This window comes from Oncorhynchus gorbuscha, linkage group LG12 (genome assembly GCF_021184085.1).
Source record: "Oncorhynchus gorbuscha isolate QuinsamMale2020 ecotype Even-year linkage group LG12, OgorEven_v1.0, whole genome shotgun sequence".
Lineage (NCBI taxonomy): Eukaryota > Metazoa > Chordata > Actinopteri > Salmoniformes > Salmonidae > Oncorhynchus > Oncorhynchus gorbuscha.
In genome coordinates, this window is record NC_060184.1 from 78,554,002 (window position 1) to 78,578,930 (window position 24,929).

Genomic DNA, 24,929 nt, shown 5'->3' on the forward strand with positions numbered 1-24,929 from the left:
ATGTAGACCCTCCTTCAGTTTCCTATGTAGACCCTCCATCAGTTTCCTATGTAGAACCTCCATCAGTTTCCTATGGCATACAACTTGTCGATCTCAGCACTTTCAATTAATGAAGAAAAATAACGTATTTGATTGAGACAAAGCCAAGTTTTCATTCAGTCACAACAGCCTAGAGAATTAACAGCACGACCATAGTTGTGACACGGGGACACTGAATTCTGTTTTCTTTTTTTATCTCTCTCTCCTCCCACATCCTCTTTCTTCTCTCTCTCCTCCCACATCCTATTTTAAATAACTTGCAGACTAGACACTTCATGACCCTGTCAGGAAGCATTATGACCATCCTGTGTCACTTTACTTGGATTAAGAAAATGCACTTTTTGACACCGTTTGACAGGAGGAACTCTGCTGACCTTTCCAACTTCAAGCCGCATCAATTTCCAATGATATATCCAAACCTCCAAACGGATCGTCAGACCTAAGGGAGGTGGACCAACGGCTCTAAATAGCAAATCCATCTGTGTCCAAGCACCAAATCCCTTGGCCTGTTATGTCCGGGATAGGGGCACATTCTATTTATACCTACACTCAAGCTACAATTTCAGCACATATTTTTCATTTGGGTTAGTTAATCCCAGTCAGCTCTCATTAGAAGCATCGTGGCTGGCTGGGGTCTCTGGCAGGGTTCATCTGACTCACCAGGAAGCCAGAGGTGCTGTCCAGCAGGCAGCGCACGCGGGACATGAAACAGCGGTTGAGAAAGGAGGAGAACTCAGGAGCGACTCCCCCCGTCTCCTGAGAATGAAACAGGCTGCTCACCACCAAGTCTTCATCTGTATAGAAAAAGACAAATATTCACTACAATGCAGATTTCCACTTTTGTACAGTAGACAAGACCTAAAAAATATGTACAAGTGAACATTGCAGAGTAAATTGTGTTCTCTCACACACACACACACACACACATCTCTGGCGTGGAGAGGCATCATAGTTTTAGTGGGAACTTTCCATTCATACTTTGGCCATTAATCACAGAGTCTGCTTGGTTGTTGTGAATAGAGAATAACATTTGATAACAGTGACTCTTTCTCTTTTGTTCTTCAAAACGAATAAACAGTTGCAGTCTAGTCTGTTTAATGAATCAGTACTCATTACTCACTCCCTCTGTTACTAGGCAGAGGGCCTCCCTCTACTAAACCCCCGTAACCCCCCCCCCCCCGTACTGTTGCTGGTATTTATATACACACCAGTTCCTGAGACTAAGTGGTGCTGGCTGGGGTTCATGGCCCAGTGGAGCTGTCTTCTGAACTCTTGTCGGTCGTCCACATGGACATAATCAAAGACGTTTTGGTGCATCACATCCGTCTGCATGAGGAGAGAGAGACAGAGACAGAGACAATAACGCAACGAGCCCCCCCCCCCCCCCCCCAGAACCTATAACCTATAACCCCACGAGCCCATTACCAGATCGCCCTCTGCTTAAAGTATTGATGGGATTCAGGGTCGTGGCCTATTGTGTTGGCAAACAGTGGTGCCCTCGCCACTTAATCTCTGCCGCGGGTTCACTGGGTCGGCCCGACGGTCTCGCACGCAGACCCCAAAAAGATCTGTAATGGGTCTGGTTAACAGGCTGCTAATGGTGTGGTTTTGTATGAGTTTCAAAGCTGGATGAAATCTTGTTTAGGTCATTTTGTAGCTGGAATAACTTTGAAAGAAATACATTTCACTTTTTTTTCTCTTTTTTTAAAGAATGTGACTGTTTGAATGACTGAAGTGTAACATATTGCAGCGAAGGACTTCACACAACTTGAGTTAAATTGGGTATTCAGAGCAATATCCTCAAACAGCTCTTTAAAAAAGAAGTGACATATTTACTGAAAGATTCAGTAAAGAGCAGCTGGTTGTTGTTGCCCATATGTTTTTTATTTGTATTTGTGTTGCTGCTGAATTCCTCAAGGCCACAGAACGGACCCCACTGATTCCCCTACAGTACACTACAGTGGCTCTTGGCTCTCCAATGTCACCGAATCACAGGGAGGAGGGGGTGCCAAAGAGTGCAAGCCTTGTTTGTTCAAACATTGCGTGACACCAGCTCCCTAAAAGCAGAGCAGCCCAGCCATCCTGACAAGGCCCTTTTTACAACCCAGCCCAAATGTGTAATGCGTCTCTCTTAACCAGCAATAGCTGTGCTTTCTGTCAGGGAAATTACAGATTCCAACTGAAATATTCAACCTCCCCACCCCCCATTTTTTTTTTTTACAATATTTTTTGCACATGGCAAGCGCCAACACAGCTCCCAGCGGCAGACAGATCGGATGTCTATTGTGTGAGGTTCTCTCTAAAACAGAATATTTTTCCCTGGATCCTCGAGTTTAAATTTTCAAAAGCGTAATTACAAATGGAACAAATAGGATCAAAGCAATAACACTGTCTCAGCACCGTTTCAGAGGTTTTCTTGCGGTGTCGTCCCTAGAAACGCTCCTACATTTTAGTCTCCCGTTGTTGCATATTAGTGTCTGTGTCTGTTTGTCTTTCTTCACTATGGCTTCTTAATTATGATGAGGAAAGATTAACAATGCGTTTTGACTCCACCACATATAAACTTCAATCAGGGGGCTGGATCCTGCTTTATAACCCAACAGAAATAGAACATATTGTTTTTATTGTCGCGTGAACGTTTTTTTATTTGTTTTTTTTAATTTTAGGGGGTTGATCATCTTTAATATTGCAGACAGATTGTTGCTTCCATCAATGTAATTGTCTGCATCATTTCCAATCACCCATATATATATATATATATTCCAATCACCCATATATATATATATTCCAATCACCCATATATATATATATATTCCAATCACCCATATATATATATATATATATATATATATATATATATATATATATATATATATATATATATATATTCCAATCACCCATATATATATATATATATTCCAATCACCCATATATATATATATATATTCCAATCACCCATATATATATATATATTTCCAATCACCCATATATATATATATATTCCAATCACCCATATATATATATATATATTCCAATCACCCATATATATATATATATATATATATATTCCAATCACCCATATATATATATATATTATTCCAATCACCCATATATATATATATATTCCAATCACCCAATATATATATATATATATATTCCAATCACCCATATATATATATATATATATATATATATATTCCAATCACCCAATATATATATATATATATATATATATATATATATATATATATATTCCAATCACCCATATATATATATATATATATTCCAATCACCCATATATATATATATATATATATATTCCAATCACCCATATATATATATATATATATATATAATCATATATATATATATATATATATATATATTCCAATCACCCATATATATATATATATATTCCAATCACCCATATATATATATATATATATTCCAATCACCCATATATATATATATATATATTCCAATCACCCATATATATATATTCCAATCACCCATATATATATATATTCCAATCACCCATATATATATATATATTCCAATCACCCATATATATATATATATATATATATTCCAATCACCCATATATATATATATATCCAATCACCCATATATATATATTCCAATCACCCATATATATATATATATATATTCCAATCACCCATATATATATATATATATATTCCAATCACCCATATATATATATATATTCCAATCACCCATATATATATATATATTCCAATCACCCATATATATATATATTCCAATCACCCATATATATATATATATATATATTCCAATCACCCATATATATATATATATATTCCAATCACCCATATATATATATATATTCCAATCACCCATATATATATATATATATATATAATCATATATATATATATATATATATATAATCACCCATATATATATATATATTCCAATCACCCATATATATATATATATTCCAATCACCCAGGTATATATATATATATTTCCAATCACCCAGGTATTTATTTTTTGGGGGGGGGTAAATACACAGTATGTACACTACTGTTCAAAAGTTTGGGGGTCACTTAGAAATGATGAAATGATGAAATGAGTTGCAAAATGAAAAAGGAAATATAGTCAAGATGTTGATAACGTTATAAATAATGATTTTTAATTGAAATAATAATTGTGTCCTTCAAACTTTGCTTTCGTCAAATAATCCTCCATTTGCAGCAATTACAGCCTTGCAGACCTTTGGTATTCTAGTTGTCAATTTGTTGATGTTATCTGAAGAGATTTCACCCCATGCTTCCTGAAGCATCTCCCACCAGTTGGATTGGCTTGATGGGCACTTCTTACGTACCATACGGTCAAGCTGTTCCCACAACAGCTCAATAGGGTTGAGATCCGGTGACTGTGCTGGCCACTCCATTATAGACAGAATACCAGCTGACTGCTTCTTCCTAAATAGTTTTTGCATAGTTTGGAGCTGTGCCTGGGGTCATTGTCCTACTGTAGGAGGAAATTGGCTCCAATTAAGCGCCGTCCACAGGGTATGGAATGGCGTTGCAAAATGGAGTGATAGCCTTCCTTCTTCAAGATCCCTTTTTACTCTGTACAAATCTCCCACTTTACCACCACAGACCATCACATTGCCTTATCAGACGCTTTTTCACAATCACACCCAAATGCATCAGACAAACAGATAACAGTTGTAAGCTGTGAATTGACGAGTCAACTTTGTGTGTCTGTGTGTACATATGAGTTGAAGTTTGTTTTAAGCCAACTACACATCATACAAATTATGAATTGAATGGTTCAGGTGAACAATGATTCATACTGCGTGATCTATTGTGTGTGTGTCCATACTCCCTTCTTACCCGGAAGGAGCCCCCAACCCTGTGACCTGGTGTGAAGAGACAGTGGCCTTTGACTGACACCTCCACATGTTGTATTTTTATCTCACCTCTATTTAACTAGGCAAGTCAGTTAAGAACAAATTCCTATTTACAATGACGCCTACACCGGCCAAACCTGGGCCAATTGTGCGCCACCCTATGGCACTCCCAATCACGGCCGGGTTGTGATACAGCCTGGATACGAACCAAGGTGTCTGTGGTGATGAGCAACGCGGAACGTCTCGGGGTCACTAGGTCTCCGACTGACACCTCCAGATTGTCACCAGGTGTGACTGTATATTAATCTGTGTGTCTGATTGCTGTGGCCATTGGGACAGCAGTCTCTACCACGCTGACACTGGGTGTAGTGACCCCTGTCTCAACTCACCACTGTCTATGGGGGGGGGGCTCTCTCAATGTGCAGAGTACACACACACACACAGTCCCTCCACTTTACATGGCATACTAACCTGCCACTGCTCGACAACTGTTGTAAATGCCAGCAGAAATACCTTTAAATTAAGACCAGATCTGTATACCCTGGAGTATCATACTTGTCAAAATAAAAATAACCATTCAATTAATAATAATAATAATAATAACGAGACATACCTGATGGAAGCCCAGATAGTCAACGATGTTTGAGGAGGAAAAGAAAACCATTCCATCGCTGCTCACCACCAACGCAAAGCCAGTAAGGGACTGGAAGGGGGGAAATAGACATTAGTTTGTATTAATCATGATACTAATAAGAGGCACTTGGTTTATCTTGTTTTGGCTTAATGGCAATTTAATATCACAGATATGGGGGGGGGGGGGGAGAGAGAGAGAGAGAGACACAGAGAGACACAGAGAGACACAGAGAGACACAGAGAGACACAGAGAGACACAGAGAACAGGGTATGGCTGTGCTCCTGTCACCTCCAGTTTACTGTGAGCAACACCAGGTCAGCTCTGGTTGCTACACTGCTCTACTCCTGGGACTACTATACTCCTGTCTAGTACTGGGACTGCTCTACTCCTGGCTAGTACTGGGACTGCTCTACGCCTGGCTAGTACTGGGACTGCTCTGTCTAGTACCTGGCTAGTACTGGGACTGCTCTCTGGCTAGTACTCCTGTCTGGCTAGTACTGGGACTGCTCTACGCCTGGCTAGTACTGGGACTGCTCTACGCCTGGCTAGTACTGGGACTGCTCTACTCCTGTCTAGTACTGGGACTGCTCTACTCCTGTCTAGTACTGGGACTGCTCTACTCCTGGCTAGTACTGGGACTGCTCTACGCCTGGCTAGTACTGGGACTGCTCTACTCCTGTCTAGTACTGGGACTGCTCTACTCCTGTCTAGTACTGGGACTGCTCTACGCCTGGCTAGTACTGGGACTGCTCTACGCCTGGCTAGTACTGAGACTGCTCTACTCCTGGCTAGTACTGGGACTGCTCTACGCCTGGCTAGTACTGGGACTGCTCTACGCCTGGCTAGTACTGGGACTGCTCTACGCCTGGCTAGTACTGGGACTGCTCTACTCCTGTCTAGTACTGGGACTGCTCTACTCCTGTCTAGTACTGGGACTGCTCTACTCCTGTCTAGTACTGGGACTGCTCTACTCCTGTCTAGTACTGGGACTGCTCTACTCCTGTCTAGTACTGAGACTGCTCTACTCCTGTCTAGTACTGAGACTGCTCTACTCCTGTCTAGTACTGGGACTGCTCTACTCCTGTCTAGTACTGGGACTGCTCTACTCCTGTCTAGTACTGGGACTGCTCTACTCCTGGCTAGTACTGAGACTGCTCTACTCCTGGCTAGTGTGTGTGTGTGTGTGTGTGTGTGTGTGTGTGTGTGTGTGTGTGTGTGTGTGTGTGTGTGTGTGTGTGTGTGTGTGTGTGTGTGTGTGTGTGTGTGTGTGTGTGTGTGTGTGTGTGTGTGTGTGTGTGTGTGTGTGCGCGTGTGTGTGCGTGTGTGTGCGCGCATGTACTGTATATAGTCCATGATGGATAAAGGGTAGTCTGAACTGGTCTGGTGTGGTAGCTGTCAGTTGCCTGAGCTGTCCCGTGTAGATCAGTTAGTAGAGCATGGAGCTTGCAACGCCAGGGTTGTGGGTTCGATTCCCGAGAGGGACCAGTATTAAAATGTATATCCTCAATACTGCAAGTGGCTCTGGATAAGAGAGTCTGTTAAATGTCAATGTTTTGTTTGCCCCCGGTGGCCACCCAAGTGCCAGACCTTTTGCTCCCTGCTCTCTACCTACACTGCCAATCAATCCTCTCATACAGAGAGAGGTACAACACAACATAGACAGCCAATGGGATTCTGTTTTAACACAACATAGACAGTCAATGGGCTTCTGTTTTAACACAACATAGACAGCCAATGGGCTTCTGTTTCAACACAACATAGACAGCCAATGGGCTTCTGTTTCAACACAACATAGACAGCCAATGGGCTTCTGTTTCAACACAACATAGATAGCCAATGGGCTTCTGTTTTAACACAACATACAGCCAATGGGCTTCTGTTTTAACACAACATAGACAGCCAATGGGCTTCTGTTTTAACACAACATAGACAGCCAATGGGCTTCTGTTTTAACACAACATAGACAGCCAATGGGCTTCTGTTTTAACACAACATAGACAGCCAATGGGCTTCTGTTTCAACACAACATAGACAGCCAATGGGCTTCTGTTTCAACACAACATAGACAGCCAATGGGCTTCTGTTTCAACACAACATAGACAGCCAATGGGCTTCTGTTTCAACACAACATAGATAGCCAATGGGCTTCTGTTTTAACACAACATACAGCCAATGGGCTTCTGTTTTAACACAACATAGACAGCCAATGGGCTTCTGTTTTAACACAACATAGACAGCCAATGGGCTTCTGTTTTAACACAACATAGACAGCCAATGGGCTTCTGTTTCAACACAACATAGACAGCCAATGGGCTTCTGTTTCAACACAACATAGACAGCCAATGGGCTTCTGTTTCAACACAACATAGACAGCCAATGGGCTTCTGTTTCAACACAACATAGATAGCCAATGGGCTTCTGTTTTAACACAACATACAGCCAATGGGCTTCTGTTTTAACACAACATAGACAGCCAATGGGCTTCTGTTTTAACACAACATAGACAGCCAATGGGCTTCTGTTTCTCAGGCTCCATCCCTTTCCTCAAGCTCAAACCAACATAGCACGCCTCAGACTTCAACAGGCTTCTGTTCTTTGTCAACTTCTTTCATCCCCATGACTTGCCTCGTGCCTTCACCTCCCTACTACTCCTTGTCTGTGAGTGACGGGCTTATTTACCCGCTTTATTGAAAAGCAAACTCCAGGGCTGTGCGGTGTATTCTCAAAATGGTCGTCCCCTTATATTAGTGAACGAGTTGTGATGCCTTGCATGAGAGCTACGCGTCAACGACCTCATCTAGAAGGAAACGTCTGGATGACGACATGTGACTCCAACAACAGTACAGGAAAGGTCCATGTAACGAGGCCGCAGCCCCACAAAAAAAAACAAATCTGAAATAATCTATTTTCCACCATGAACAACCAACACCCTTGACACTTCAGTGTTGCTTACTGAAAGGTCAAAATCGACGGCGCAACATTTGTATTTGATTTTGTGTGTAGATAAAGACGTTAAAACCACAATAAACAAAGCAAAACAAAAACATTCATTTATTTTATTAAAAAACGTTTTTTTTTTTTCAATTCAATTGACTACTGATCCTCCACATCCCCAGTGGAAAACAAGAACAAAGAACATTCTCACAGATTCACAGATAGGAGATCTACCGTGGTAAATCTAAGGTGATGGAAGCTATCTCTCACTGTTCTGAGCCAGATCCTTACTTCACTGGCATGCCATTTAATCTACGCTCACTGCTGAGGTACTGCCTGCAGACGTGTGTGTGTGTGTGTGTGTGTGTGTGTGTGTGTGTGTGTGTGTGTGTGTGTGTGTGTGTGTGTGTGTGTGTGTGTGTGTGTGTGTGTGTGTGTGTGTGTGTGTGTGTGTGTGTGTGTGTGTGTGTGTGTGTGTGTAGCGGTGTGGATGAAGACAGTGTTAGGTGTAGCAGTGTGGATGAAGACAGTGTTAGGTGTAGCAGTGTGGATGAAGACAGTGTTAGGTGTAGCGGTGTGGATGAAGACAGTGTTAGGTGTAGCAGTGGATGAAGACAGTGTTAGGTGTAGCAGTGGATGAAGACAGTGTTAGGTGTAGCAGTGGATGAAGACAGTGTGGATGAAGACAGTGTTAGGTGTAGCAGTGGATGAAGACAGTGTGGATGAAGACAGTGTCAGGTGTAGCGGTGTGGATGAAGATAGTGTCAGGTGTAGCGGTGTGGATGAAGACAGTGTTAGGTGTAGCGGTGTGGATGAAGACAGTGTGGATGAAGACAGTGTCAGGTGTAGCAGTGGATGAAGACAGTGTTAGGTGTAGCAGTGTGGATGAAGACAGTGTCAGGTGTAGCGGTGTGGATGAAGACAGTGTCAGGTGTAGCAGTGTGGATGAAGACAGTGTTAGGTGTAGCAGTGGATGAAGACAGTGTGGATGAAGACAGTGTTAGGTGTAGCAGTGTGGATGAAGACAGTGTTAGGTGTAGCAGTGGATGAAGACAGTGTTAGGTGTAGCGGTGTGGATGAAGACAGTGTTAGGTGTAGCAGTGGATGAAGACAGTGTTAGGTGTAGCGGTGTGGATGAAGACAGTGTTAGGTGTAGCGGTGTGGATGAAGACAGTGTTAGGTGTAGCAGTGGATGAAGACAGTGTGGATGAAGACAGTGTCAGGTGTAGCAGTGGATGAAGACAGTGTTAGGTGTAGCAGTGGATGAAGACAGTGTGGATGAAGACAGTGTTAGGTGTAGCGGTGTGGATGAAGACAGTGTTAGGTGTAGCAGTGGATGAAGAAAGTGTTAGGTGTAGCGGTGTGGATGAAGACAGTGTTAGGTGTAGCAGTGGATGAAGACAGTGTGGATGAAGACAGTGTTAGGTGTAGCAGTGGATGAAGACAGTGTGGATGAAGACAGTGTCAGGTGTAGCAGTGGATGAAGACAGTGTTAGGTGTAGCAGTGGATGAAGACAGTATGGATGAAGACAGTGTTAGGTGTAGCGGTGTGGATGAAGACAGTGTTAGGTGTAGCGGTGTGGATGAAGACAGTGTTAGGTGTAGCAGTGTGGATGAAGACAGTGTTGGAACTGTGTATATTAGATGAAGACAGTGTTAGGTGTACAGGAAATTGTGTTTAAGACAGTGTTAGGTTGTAGTACAGGAAATTGTGATTATAGACAGTGTTTGACAGGTTTAAACGGCACACTCCTGGAACTGTGATATATTAGTACATATCTTGTAGTACAGGAAATTGTGTTTATATATTAGTAAATATTTTGTAGTACAGGAAATTGTGTTTATATATTAGTAAATATCTTGTAGTTGAGGAAATGGTGTATATACATTAGTAAACTTTTGAAGTATTCACAAGGAAGATATACACTCAGTGGCCAGTATATTTACTCAGGGCACCATTGAGAATGGGACCCTGGTCTCAATTGGGCTACGCTGAAAAATAATTAAGTAAATAAAAAATCATTCAAATATGAGGTACACCATCCCCTTCATGAAAATGAATCGCTCCAACAGACATGTGACGTGGCTTGGCTTGCTATATAAAGCAGGCAGACAGGCATCAAGACATTCAGTTACTGTCGCATTGAACGTTGGAATGGGTAAAACGAGTGACCCATGTGACTTTGAGGGTGGTATGATGGTCAATCCAGGCAGCGCCGCTTCTAGTATCTCAGAAACGGCAAGCCTCCTGGGCTTTTCACGCACGAAAGGGTCTAGGGTTTACCATGAACGGGTCTAGGGTTTACCAAGAACGGGTCTAGGGTTTACCAAGAACGGGTCTAGGGTTTACCAAGAACGGGTCTAGGGTTTACCAAGAACCAAGAACGAGTCTAGGGTTTACCAAGAACGGGTCTAGGGTTTACCAAGAACGGGTCTAGGGTTTACCAAGAACGGGTCTAGGGTTTACCAAGAACGGGTCTAGGGTTTACCAAGAACGGGTCTAGGGTTTACCAAGAACGGGTCTAGGGTTTACCAAGAACGGGTCTAGGGTTTACCAAGAACGGGTCTAGGGTTTACCAAGAACGGGTCTAGGGTTTACCAAGAACGGGTCTAGGGTTTACCAAGAACGGGTCTAGGGTTTACCAAGAACGGGTCTAGGGTTTACCAAGAACGGGTCTAGGGTTTACCAAGAACGGGTCTAGGGTTTACCAAGAACGGGTCTAGGGTTTACCAAGAACGGGTCTAGGGTTTACGGTGTGCAGAACACACAACTGATCGGTCCTTGTCACAGATGGGCTGTTGAATCAGACGAACACACCGGGTTCCTATCAGCTAAAAACAAGAAGCAGCAGCTCCAGTGGGCACCGACATCACCAACACTGGATAAATCCCGGGTTCCTGTTGCGTCATGCTGATGGGCGAGTCAGGATTAGGTGTAAACCGTATGAGTCCGTGGAACCATCCTGCCAGGTGTCAACGGTACAGGCAGTGAGAGGTGGTGTACTGGTGTGGGGAATGTTTTCCTGGCACACGTTAGGTCCCTTCATCCCTTGACACATTCATAGAGCCTTTATGTAGTTCACCAGTGTGTCAAAAAGACTCGCTATAAGCATTTATAACAGCTCATAACTCTTTACAATACATTACACACAGATGATTCAGTACTCCAGCCAAGTCCTCTGATATCATATCTCTAAACCAGACGCCAGAATCCCTTTCATATGGAGAGAGAGAGAGACAGAGAGAGACAGAGAGAAAGAGACAGAAAGAGACAGAGAGAGAGAGAGAGAGACAGAGACAGAGACAGAGAGAGACAGAGACAGAGAGAGAGAGAGACAGAGAGAGAGAGACAGAAAGAGAGAGAGACAGAAAAAGAGAGAGACAGAAAGAGACAGAGAGAGACAGAGAGAGAGAGAGAGAGAAAGAGAGAGAGACAGAGACAGAGAGAGAGAGAGAGAGAGAGAGAGAGAGAGAGAGAGAGAGAGAGAGAGAGAGAGAGAGAGAGAGAGAGAGAGAGAGAGAGAGAGAGAGAGAGAGAGAGAGAGAGAGAGAGAGAGAGAGAGACAAAAATAGAGGTTCGTGGAATTCCAACAGCATTAGATCATGGAAACTTCATGCTTCAAACTTCAAACTTGCTACTGACTAGAAAACATTTCAAATTCAAAGTCCAAATACTCTCATGGCTCCTATATATGAACACATTAAAAAACATCTTCTCTCCTATATATGAACACATTACAAAACATCTTCTCCTATATATCAACACATTACAAAACATCTTCTCATTACATTTGAAAACATTGATGGAAAACATACTGGGGGGTGACATGTCTTTGTCTATATCTTCAACACATTTGAAAACATCTTCTCCTATATATCAACACATTACAAAACATACTGTTCCTGGTATTACATTTGGCAGCCGTCAGAAGAGAGAGAGAGAGAGAGAGAGAGAGAGAGAGAGAGAGAGAGAGAGAGAGGAAAAGGCAGAGCGCTGATGGAGAGAGAGAGACTGGGGGGGTGACATGTCTTTGTCTATGTCTTCACACACATTTGATGGTTTTCCTCCTCCCCGCCAGATCAGGTAGCCTAGTGGTTAGAGTGTAGAGGTGGCAGGTAGCCTAGTGGTTAGAGTGTGGCAGAGCCTAGTGGTTAGAGGTAGCCCTAGTGGTTAGAGTGTAGAGGTGGCAGGTAGCCTAGTGGTTAAAGGAGGCAGGTAGCCTAGTGGTTAGAGTGTAGAGGTGGCAGGGTAGCCTAGTGGTTAGAGTGTAGAGGTGGCAGGTAGCCTAGTGGTTAGAGTGTAGAGCGTGGCAGGTAGTCTAAATGGTTAAATGTAAATGGCTAAATGGTTAGAGCCTAGTGGTTAAAGTGTAGAGGTGGCAGGTAGCCTAGTGGTTAGAGTGTAGAGGTGGCAGGTAGCCTAGTGGTTAGAGTGTAGAGGTGGCAGGTAGCCTAGTGGTTAGAGTGTAGAGTGGCAGGGTAGTCTAGTGGTTAGAGTGTAGAGGTGGCTGGGTAGCCTAGTGGTTAGAGTGTAGAGGTGGCAGGGTAGTCTAGTGGTTAGAGTGTAGAGGTGGCAGGTAGCCTAGTGGTTAAGAGTGTTGAGGTGGCAGGTAGCCTAGTGGTTAGAGTGTGGAGGAGGCAGGTAGCCTAGTGGTTAGAGTGTAGAGGTGGCAGGTAGCCTAGTGGGTAGAGTGTAGAGGTGGCAGGTAGCCTAGTGGTTAGAGTGTAGAGATGGCAGGTAGCCTAGTGGTTAAAGGAGGCAGGTAGCCTAGTGGTTAGAGTGTAGAGGTGGCAGGGTTGCCTAGTGGTTAGAGTGTAGAGGTGGCAGGTAGCCTAGTTGTTAGAGTGTAGAGGTGGCACGTAGCCTAGTGGTTAGAGTGTAGAGGTGGCAGGGTAAGTCGCTCTGGATAAGAGCGTCTGCTAAATGACTTAAATGTAAATGTAAATGTAGCCTAGTGGTTAAAGTGTAGAGGAGGCAGGTAGCCTAGTGGTTAGAGTGTAGAGGAGGCAGGTAGCCTAGTGGTTAGAGTGTAGAGGTGGCAGGTAGCCTAGTGGTTAGAGTGTAGAGGTGGCAGGTAGCCTAGTGGTTAGAGTGTAGAGGGAGCAGGTAGCCTAGTGGTTAGAGTGTAGAGGTGGTAGGTAGTCTAGTGGTTAGAGTGTAGAGGTGGCAGGTACCCTAGTGGTTAGAGTGTGGAGGTGGCAGGTAGTCTAGTGGTTAGAGTTGTAGAGGTGGCAGGTAGCCTAGTGGTTAGAGTGTAGAGGTGGCAGGGTAGTCTAGTGGTTAGAGTGTAGAGGTGGCAGGTAGCCTAGTGGTTAGAGTAACCAGGAAGGTTGACAGATCAAATCCCCAAGCTGACACAGTAAAAAAAACTGTTGTTCTGCCTCTGAACAATTCAGTTAACCCCACTGTTCCTAGGCCGTCATTGAAAATAAGAATTTGTTCTTAACTGACCTGCCTAGTTAAATAAATAGAAAATGTACCTTAACCTCACTAAGTTCTTCTCTGGAGGTGAATGTACAGTACAAAACATTAGGAACACCTTCCTACTATTGGGCTGCACCCCCTTTCGTCTTCAGAACAGCCTCAATTCTTCAGGTCATGGACTCTGCAAGGTGTCGAAAGCGTTCCACAGGGATGATGGCCCATGTTCACTCTAATGCTTCCTTCCCACAATTGTGTCAAGTTGGCTGGATGTCTTTTGGGTGGTGGACCCAGCAATATTGCATTTCTTGACACAAGCCCGGTGTGCCTACTACCGTACCCTGTTCAAAGGCACTTAAATCTATTGACTTGCCAATTCACCCTCTGAATGGTCACACATACACAATCAATCTAAATGCTTCTTTAACTTGTCTCCTCCCCCTCATCTACTGTCTCCAACAGCTACCAGCCAAACAATTCTGTCATAAACACATCTCAGACACCGCAAGCTCCCAGCACAACTTGAACATTATCCCACCCCCCTGGTTAGCCACTATTGGCTTAAAAAACCACAACACAATAGCTGCCAATTCAATTTCCAGAATTATTTATCTTGTCTGTGTGATGAGCGCGTTTGTCTATAACTTCGTGTGTAGCCAGTTGATGTGATAACCGTCTTGTGGATTGACAGAAATACTTTCTTTCCCCAAAACCTTCTCATGTTAACAGAAGTCTATCATGAATGAGTATATCACGAGGAGTATATCACGAGGATGTAAATCACGAGGAAGTATATCATGACGAAGTAAATCACGAGTAAGTAAATCACGAGGAAGTAAATCAAGAGGAAGTATATCACGAGGAAGTATATCATGACGAAGTATATCACGAGGAAGTATATCATGACAAAGTATATCATGAGAAAGTATATCATGACGAAGTATATCATGACGAAGTATATCATGACGAAGTATATCATTTGTATCTATTATTTGTTATTTGCCATGAAATTAGCAGCAGCAGTACAGAACCATCGCTAGACCAGCACATTCCTGACTCACTAGATTAAAGGGGAATAACATTCAAAAATCAAAATGTGTTAGTTTTCTTCCAGACCTAAAAAAAAGTGTCTTCTGATGTGATTTAAATGGACTCAGAACAACCAACATCGTTATTTTAAGAGTACAAATAGAATAGAAATAGAATAGAAAAATGAGACTATTTGAAAGCAAGGAAAAAATGTGTAGCTCACAACGTGTTTAATTATTTTTAAGTAGCTCTCATGCTTTAAAAACAATTTGGGAGACCCCTGATCTATACTGATTGAAGTGGATTTAACAAGTGACATCAACAAGGGATCATAGCTTTCACCTGGTCAGTCTACGGTATATTCGGAATGTATTCAGACACATTGACTTATCCCACATTTTGTTACGTTACAGCCCTATTGTATAAAATGGATCAAAGAAAATCCTCATCAATCTACACACAATATCCCATAATGACATCACAATACCCCATAATGACATCACAATACCCCATAATGACATCACAATACCCCATAATGACATCACAATACCCCATAATGACATCACAATACCCCATAATGACATCACAATACCCCATAATGACATCACAATACCCCATAATGACATCACAATATCCCATAATGACATCACAATACCCCATAATGACATCACAATACCCCATAATGACATCACAATACCCCATAATGAAAACTACTGACGCTAAACTTCACTGATCTCCCTGTCCACCATCCCCACCTCCATCAAGCGATATTAGATCGCTCCAGTGGCTGTTAGGGCTCAGTGTACACGGGGCAACAGCCCTCCCCTACCCTCTCCCCTGCCCCTCATCCCAAAAGCCCCCCAGAGTCTGCTACAGAATAACCAGAGTGGAGGTTTATTGGTTTGCTACAGGATAACCAGTGAGGAGGTTTATTGGTCTGCTACAGGATAACCAGTGTGGAGGTTTATTGGTTTGCTACAGGATAACCAGTGAGGAGGTTTATTGGTCTGCTACAGGATAACCAGTGAGGAGGTTTATTGGTTTGCTACAGGATAACCAGTGAGGAGGTTTATTGGTCTGCTACAGGATAACCAGTGAGGAGGTTTATTGGTTTGCTACAGGATAACCAGTGAGGAGGTTCATTGGTCTGCTACAGGATAACCAGTGAGGAGGTTTATTGGTTTGCTACAGGATAACCAGTGAGGAGGTTTATTGGTTTGCTACAGGATAACCAGTGAGGAGGTTTATTGGTTTGCTACAGGATAACCAGTGAGGAGGTTCATTGGTCTGCTACAGGATAACCAGTGTGGAGGTTCACTGTTGTGTCATGCACACTCTTTAACCATGACAATATATACATGTTTGTCCAACACGATCTCTCCAAAGGTCAAATTTTTAAGTTGCTTCAAACATCACATTTCAAAATGTTTTTTACACCCAGGATTGCTACTCCTACTCAGGCAAACGTTGAAGTGTTTGTAAGGGTTAACGATCAAATACAAACATACCATAGGGATTGAACACATGACCTTCAAATCCCTGTGATTATTCTCATTACACTGTAGTCATTGGGGCGGCAGGGTAGCCTAGTGGTTAGAGAGTTGGACTAGTAACCAGAAAGTTGCAAGTTCAAATCCCCGAGCTGACAAGGTACAAATCTGGCATTCCGCTCCTGAACAGGCAGTTAACCCACTGTTCCCCGGTCGGCTGTCATTGAAAATAAGAATTTGTTCTTATCTGACTTTCCTAGTTAAATAAAGATACAATTTGGTGGATGCTTTTATCCAGAGTGGCTCACAGTAGTAAATACATACATTTTCATGCTTGCTTTTGTCTGCTTACCTCCAGAAGGAGTCCGCTCTCTGTGATGCTGTTGCCCATAGCCTTAGGCAGGCTGTCTTTCCTGGGCTCGGCGACAGAGTTGGTGGATGGACTGATGTGCTTTCTGCTGGACGGCTTCTCGTGATTAACTTGAAAATAAGAGAGAGGGAAATAAAACATAAATACAGTTACAAAGTTGATATTTCTGATCAAGTAGTACATACTGTACTACTGTACTACACACTATGCAACCTACTATACTACCTACTATACTACCTACTATACTACCTACTATACTACCTACTATACAACCTACTATACAACCTACTATACAACCTACTATACAACCTACTATACTACCTACTATACTACCTGCTATACTATCTACTATACTACCTACTATACTACCTACTATACTACCTGCTATACTACCTGCTATACTATCTACTGTACTACCTACTCTGCTACCCACCGTGCTACCTATAATACTACCTACTATACTACCTGCTGTGCTACCTACTATACTGTGTACTATACTACCTACTATACTGTGTACTATACTACCTACTATACTACCTACTATACTATCTACTGTACTACCTACTATACTACCTAATATACTACCTACTGTGCTGCCTGCTGTGCTACCTACTATACTACCTACTACCTACTATACTGTGTACTATACTACCTACTATACTACCTAATATACTACCTACTGTGCTGCCTGCTATGCTACCTACTATACTACCTACTATACTGTGTACTATACTACCTACTATACTGGTTCTCTACACAACTAGTGAAGAGAACGCGTAAAAGCCCCTCACCTCCTAGTCCTCTGTAGCTCACAACCCCCAAACATTTTAAACGCTTAGTGGTATCAAGAGCCCTGCAGGTGGAGCAAAGCACAGAAGCAGACTCATCCTCTGTCTAACATTCCCTCCAACTCAACATCATGTCACTCACCCTCTGTCTAACATTCTTCCAACTCAACATCATGTCACTCATCCTCTGTCTAACATTCTTCCAACTCAACATCATGTCACTCACCCTCTGTCTAACATTCTTCCAACTCAACATCATGTCACTCACCCTCTGTCTAACATTCTTCCAACTCAACATCATGTCACTCACCCTCTGTCTAACATTCCTCCAACTCAACATCATGTCACTCACCCTCTGTCTAACATTCCTCCAACTCAACATCATGTCACTCACCCTCTGTCTAACATTCCTCCAACTCAACATCACGTCACTCATCTGTTCAGCAAACGACATGTTATTGTTTCTAGTGTAACAAGTCATTATAGGCACACAAAGACATGTTTCACAATTGCAACTCTGAGAATATATCATCAATCTGGAGGGAGGCAGGGAGAGTGAGAAAGGGAGGGAGGGAGGGAAGGCCTAAAGAGCTCTCTGGGAAGCCCTAGTGAGGGAAGGCCTAGAGCTACCTGAAGCCCTAGAGCTCTCTGGGAAGCCCTAACGTTCAGCTCTCTGGGAAGCCCTAACGTTCAGCTCTCTGGGAAGACCTAACATTCAACTCTCTGGGAAGGCCTAATGTTCAGCTCTCTGGGAAGACCTAACGTTCAGCTCATTGGGAAGCCCTAATGTTCAGCTCTCTGGGAAGACCTAACGTTCAGCTCATTGGGAAGCCCTAATGTTCAGCTCCCACCCTCGTAAACATTGTAGGGGTGCCAACTTCAGAAGCATGCGAGCATTCCCTCTGACGGGCCTTGTGTGCACCCTCCCTCCCTCCGCAGCACAGGAAATCCACAGGAGAGAGAGGAGGGGGGAGAGGAGCTGGCTGACCAAAGCCCCATTGTCACACAAGCTAACCGCATATCAATCTTCTCTCTGGTCCCTGACAGAGCGCTGGCACCTGGCCAAACCGTTGCGTGCAAGCCGGCAAGACACATTAGCCTATAAAGAATTTAATCATAACAACAGCTGTTAAATATTGATGACTGCTGGCAAACGCTGAATGCTCTCCGCAAAGGTCAAAACCGCAGTGTAATGGAAACAAATTCTTAATTATATGATGTATTGAATATCCCAAACCCTCTTTTTTTTTAGGTAACGTGGCATGAAATCAAGGACAAAAGCTGAAGAACATAAGCACATTAGGTACGTTTAGCAGGTGCTAGAGTCGTAGTTGCACTCAGGGCTTGGTTTTTCTTCCTCTGTAGTTTCTGAAGAGAAACTGAATTCATTTTTTTTTGTGGTTCTATTGCCTTGTTAGTCTTCTTGTCTTGTTATAACATTGTAGTATTTTTCTGTAATGATTTTCTTCTTCCTCTGACGAGGAGTATGAAATATCGGACCAAGGCTCAGCGTGGTAAGTGTCCATAATGTATTTATTAAACTGAACACCGATTACAAAAAAAAACCAAGAGCGATCAATCAAAGACCGAGAGAGTTCTGTGTGGGAAAAAAAGACACAGAAAACAATTACCCACAAATCTTAGTGGGAAAACAGGCTGCCGAAGTATGGTTCTCAATCAGAGACAACGATAAACAGCTGCCTCTGATTGGGAACCATACCAGGCCTAACATAGAAATACAAAAACATAGAACACATAGAATGCCCACCCCAACTCACGCCCTGACCAAACTAAAACAGAGACATAAAAATGAAACTAAGGTCAGGACGTGACAATTTTCTGTGTTATGGTTGCAATTCTTGATCCGAGACCACAATCACATTAACTACAAATCCTTAATCTGACTTGTTGTTTTTAGAACATACAAACTGATGTTTATTCTGTGTCAAATATATTTATATCTCTGTGGATATGTTATTGTAACCTGTTAAAAAAACAGACTAGGCAACTCTCCATTTATGTTTGAAAAAATTAGAAGCTAACTTCAATAAATTTTATTTGGGGGGGGGAAATCACACATTTCATATTTCGCTGTAGAATAGAACCAAGTGAGTGACATCATGAAAAAGGGGTGGCAGCGTAGCCTAGTGGTTAGAGGTGGCAGGTAGCCTAGTGGTTAGAGTGTAGAGGTGGCAGGTAGCCTAGTGGTTAGAGTGTAGGGCGGCAGGTAGCCTAGTGGTTAGAGTGTAGAGGTGGCAGGTAGCCTAGTGGTTAGAGTGTAGAGGTGGCAGGTAGCCTAGTGGTTAGAGTGTAGAGGTGGCAGGTAGCCTAGTGGTTAGAGTGTAGGGACGGCAGGTATCCTAGTGGTTAGAGTGTAGAGGTGGCAGGTAGCCTAGTGGTTAGAGTGTAGAGATGGCAGCGTAGCCTAGTGGTTAGAGTGTAGAGGTGGCAGGTAGCCTAGTGGTTAGAGTGTAGAGGTGGCAGCGTAGCCTAGTGGTTAGAGTGTAGAGGAGGCAGTGTAGCCTAGTGGTTAGAGTGTAGAGGAGGCAGCGTAGCCTAGTGGTTAGAGTGTAGAGGTGGCAGCGTAGCCTAGTGGTTAGAGTGTAGAGGCGGCAGCGTAGCCTAGTGGTTAGAGTGTAGAGGCGGCAGGTAGCCTAGTGGTTAGAGTGTAGAGGCGGCAGCGTAGCCTAGTGGTTAGAGTGTAGAGGCGGCAGGTTGCCTAGTGGTTAGAGTGTAGAGGCGGCAGCGTAGCCTAGTGGTTAGAGTGTAGAGATGGCAGTGTAGCCTAGTGGTTAGAGTGTAGAGATGGCAGCGTAGCCTAGTGGTTAGAGTGTAGAGGTGGCAGGTAGCCTAGTGGTTAGAGTGTAGAGGCGGCAGCGTAGCCTAGTGGTTAGAGTGTAGAGATGGCAGGTAGCCTAGTGGTTAGAGTGTAGAGGTGGCAGGTAGCCTAGTGGTTAGAGTGTAGGGACGGCAGGTAGCCTAGTGGTTAGAGTGTAGAGGAGGCAGGTAGCCTAGTGGTTAGAGTGTAGACGCGGCAGCGTAGCCTAGTGGTTAGAGTGTAGAGGAGGCAGGTAGCCTAGTGGTTAGAGTGTAGAGGAGGCAGGTAGCCTAGTGGTTAGAGTGTAGAGATGGCAGCGTAGCCTAGTGGTTAGAGTGTAGAGATGGCAGCGTAGCCTAGTGGTTAGAGTGTAGAGATGGCAGCGTAGCCTAGTGGTTAGAGTGTAGAGGAGGCAGGTAGCCTAGTGGTTAGAGTGTAGGGGTGGCAGGTAGCCTAGTGGTTAGAGTGTAGAGATGGCAGCGTAGCCTAGTGGTTAGAGTGTAGAGGTGGCAGGTAGCCTAGTGGTTAGAGTGTAGAGGTGGCAGGTAGCCTAGTGGTTAGAGTGTAGAGGCGACAGGTAGCCTAGTGGTTAGAGTGTAGAGGTGGCAGGTAGCCTAGTGGTTAGAGTGTAGAGGCGACAGGTAGCCTAGTGGTTAGAGTGTAGAGGCGGCAGCGTAGCCTAGTGGTTAGAGTGTAGAGGCGGAAGCGTAGCCTACTGGTTAGAGCGTTGGACTTGTAACCGAAAGGTTGCTAGATTGAATCCCTGAGCTGACAAGGTAAAAATCTGCCGTTCTGCCCCTGAACAAGGCAGTTAACCCACTGTTCCCCGGTAGGCCGTCATTGTAAATAAGAATATGTTCTTGACTAGATAAATATAATTTAAAAAACAGCTCAGGAAGCCATATATCTACACATTTTTCTCTCAGAGGACATAAAAAAAATGGTTCATAATGTAAATGACAGTAGATCAGTAAGGGTGCATTGGTCAAATCCCTGGGGAAGACAGTGATGTGATAAATTGCGTAATGTTCTCTATAACCCATTAATTCATATGCCTTGCAACCATGATATTTAATTTTACCTTTATTTAACTAGGCAACTCAGTTAAGAACAACTTCTTATTTTCAATGACGGCCTAGGAACAGTGGGTTAACTGCCTTGTTCAGGGGCAGAACGACAGATTTGTACCTTGTCAGCTCGGGGATTCGAACTTGCAACCTTTCAGTTACTAGTCCAACGCTCTAACCACTTGGCTACCCTGCCGCCACTAAAGGCAGAGACAATAACAAGACACTGTGGCAGAATAAATTCAACCACACCTTAGTTTCATGACAAAACCCGGACAGCAACCTCTGTCCAGTCAAGTCCACAAAGCATGTTGCATGTAACAAACAGTTACATGACCTACAGCAGGGGTCAAGCAAGTTCATGTTTCTGACATTTTCTGCCCACTAAACAACTATTGATTTAAAACCACTGAGAGTCACTGTAAGTCCCAAAGAAAAGAGAAGCTGCTTCCACAATTCCAACACCATTATTTCAACATCATCAAATCACCTCTGCTTCGTCCAAAACAGTGACAACTAAAATATACCAAAATCGATTTAGTCAACATCAACTTAATATGATGTGGCTGTCCATTGTTCTGATTTCCTTGTGTGTGTGTGTGTGTGTGTGTGTGTGTGTGTGTGTGTGTGTGTGTGTGTGTGTGTGTGTGTGTGTGTGTGTGTGTGTGTGTGTGTGTGTGTGTGTGTGTGTGTGTGTGTGTGTGTGTGTGTGTGTGTGTGTGCGTGTGCGCGTGTGCGCGTGTGTGTGTGTGTGTGTGCGTGCGTGCGTGCGTGTGTGTGTGTGCGCGTGCTTTTCCTTTCCATTCATATGCTGACAAGAACGATGGGAGCGTTACATTCGTAAAAGTGATGAGACGGGGATTGTCACTAGAGGCTACAGCTGTACTTCTCCATTTACTTCCTCTCTGTTTTTCACAAGCAGGGAGTTACCGTAATACTTCACCAGACACTGTATTAATTCATTGTTTCAAAGGAAAAATGTATGAATTCAATTCACTTTTATATATTTACAATACATAGGCATAATGTTTATACACACATGCAAGTCAACGTTCTTAGTAAGCTGTGAACGCATGTATTAAGTTGTAAGCTAATTTAGTAAACTGTAAGCTCATTTAGTAAACTGTAAACTCATTTAGTAAACTGTCAACTCATTTAGTAAACTGTCAACTCATTTAGTAAGCTGTCAACTCATTTAGTACTGTAAACTCATTTAGTAAACTGTAAGCTCATTTAGTAAGCTGTCAACTCATTTAGTAAACTGTAAGCTCATTTAGTAAACTGTCAACTAATTTAGTAAACTGTAAGCTCATTTAGTAAACTGTCAACTAATTTAGTAAACTGTCAACTCATTTCGTAAACTGTAAACTAATTTAGTAAACTGTAAACTCATTTAGTAAACTGTAAACTAATTTAGTAAACTGTAAGCTCATTTAGTAAACTGTCAACTCATTTAGTAAACCGGAAACTCATTTAGTAAACTGTAAACTAATTTAGTAAACTGTAACCTCATCTAGTAAACTGTAACCTCATTTAGTAAACTGTAAACTAATTTAGTAAACTGTAAACTCATTTAGTAAACTGTAAACTCATTTAGTAAACTGTAAGCTCATTTAGTAAGCTGTCAACTTATTTAGTAAGCTGTCAACTCATTTAGTAAGTTGTCAACTCATTTAGTAAGCTGTCAACTCATTTAGTAAACTGTCAACTACTTTAGTAAACTGTAAACTCATTTAGTAAGCTGTCAACTCATTTAGTAAACTTTCAACTCATTTAGTAAACTGTAAACTCATTTAGTAAGCTGTCAACTCATTTAGTAAACTGTCAACTCATTTAGTAAACTGTCAACTCATTTAGTAAGCTGTCAAATCATTTAGTAAGCTGTCAACTCATTTAGTAAACTGTTAACTCATTTAGTAAGCTGTAACACTTGTATTAAGTTGTAAGCTCATTTAGTAAGCTGTCAACTAATTTAGTAAACTGTAACCTCATTTAGTAAGCTGTCAACTCATTTAGTAAACTGTCAACTCATTTAGTAAACTGTCAACTCATTTAGTAAGCTGTCAACTCATTTAGTAAGCTGTCAACTCATTTAGTAAACTGTTAACTCATTTAGTAAACTGTAAACTACTTTAGTAAACTGTTAACTCATTTAGTAAACTGTAAACTACTTTAGTAAACTGTCAACTCATTTAGAAACTGTCAACTCATTTAGTAAACTGTTAACTCATTTAGTAAACTGTAAACTACTTTAGTAAACTGTCAACTCATTTAGAAACTGTCAACTCATTTAGTAAACTGTCAACTCATTTAGAAACTGTCAACTCATTTAGTAAACTGTTAACTCATTTAGTAAACTGTAAGCTCATTTAGTAAACTGTAAACTCATTTAGTAAGCTGTAACACTTGTATTAAGTTGTAAGCTCATTTAGTAAGCTGTCAACTAATTTAGTAAACTGTAACCTCATTTAGTAAGCTGTCAACTCATTTAGTAAACTGTCAACTCATTTAGTAAACTGTCAACTCATTTAGTAAGCTGTCAACTCATTTAGTAAGCTGTCAACTCATTTAGTAAACTGTTAACTCATTTAGTAAACTGTAAACTCATTTAGTAAACTGTAAACTAATTTAGTAAACTGTAAGCTCATTTAGTAAACTGTCAACTCATTTAGTAAGCTGTAACACTTGTATTAAGTTGTAAGCTCATTTAGTAAGCTGTCACCTAATTTAGTAAGCTGTCAACTCATTTAGTAAGGTGTCAACTCATTTAGTAAGCTGTCAACTCATTTAGTAAACTGTCAACTACTTTAGTAAACTGTAAACTCATTTAGTAAACTGTCAACTCATTTAGTAAACTGTCAACTCATTTAGTAAGCTGTCAACTCATTTAGTAAACTGTCAACTCATTTAGTAAACTGTCAACTCATTTAGTAAGCTGTCAACTCATTTAGTAAGCTGTCAACTCATTTAGTAAACTGTTAACTCATTTAGTAAACTGTAAACTACTTTAGTAAACTGTCAACTCATTTAGAAACTGTCAACTCATTTAGTAAACTGTTAACTCATTTAGTAAACTGTAAACTACTTTAGTAAACTGTCAACTCATTTAGAAACTGTCAACTCATTTAGTAAACTGTTAACTCATTTAGTAAACTGTAAACTACTTTAGTAAACTGTCAACTCATTTAGTAAACTGTAAACTGTATAAATGCAATTTATTTCAAGTTTAATTAGAGCCAAATCTGAAATGAAAAGCTCCCGTTTAAACCATCAACAACTTTAGGACTGAAACAGATATTTTTCCAAATATGGTGGACATTATAAACCATCCACATGTTTTATAGCAAACGATGGCTCATACAAAGAAGGGAAGAGAGAGCCACATGGGGTTTTGTGTGGGCTTGGCTCTGTAGCAGAGTTATTGTAAGTGCTTCGTAG

The 24,929-nt window shown here is 42.1% G+C and overlaps 1 protein-coding gene across 2 annotated transcripts in view; it reads right to left on the bottom strand.

Moving 5' to 3' along the window:
- Positions 1-24,929, bottom strand: part of LOC123991418 — a 116,871-nt gene that overhangs the window by 10,633 nt on the left and 81,309 nt on the right. For both annotated transcript variants that reach the window (XM_046292997.1, XM_046292998.1), the window contains 4 exons: positions 16,801-16,928; positions 5,553-5,642; positions 1,248-1,365; positions 700-833 (listed from right to left, as the gene is read on the bottom strand). In XM_046292997.1, coding sequence (XP_046148953.1) covers positions 700-833; positions 1,248-1,365; positions 5,553-5,642; positions 16,801-16,928 — 470 coding nt within the window. The remainder of the gene's footprint in view (positions 1-699; positions 834-1,247; positions 1,366-5,552; positions 5,643-16,800; positions 16,929-24,929) is intronic.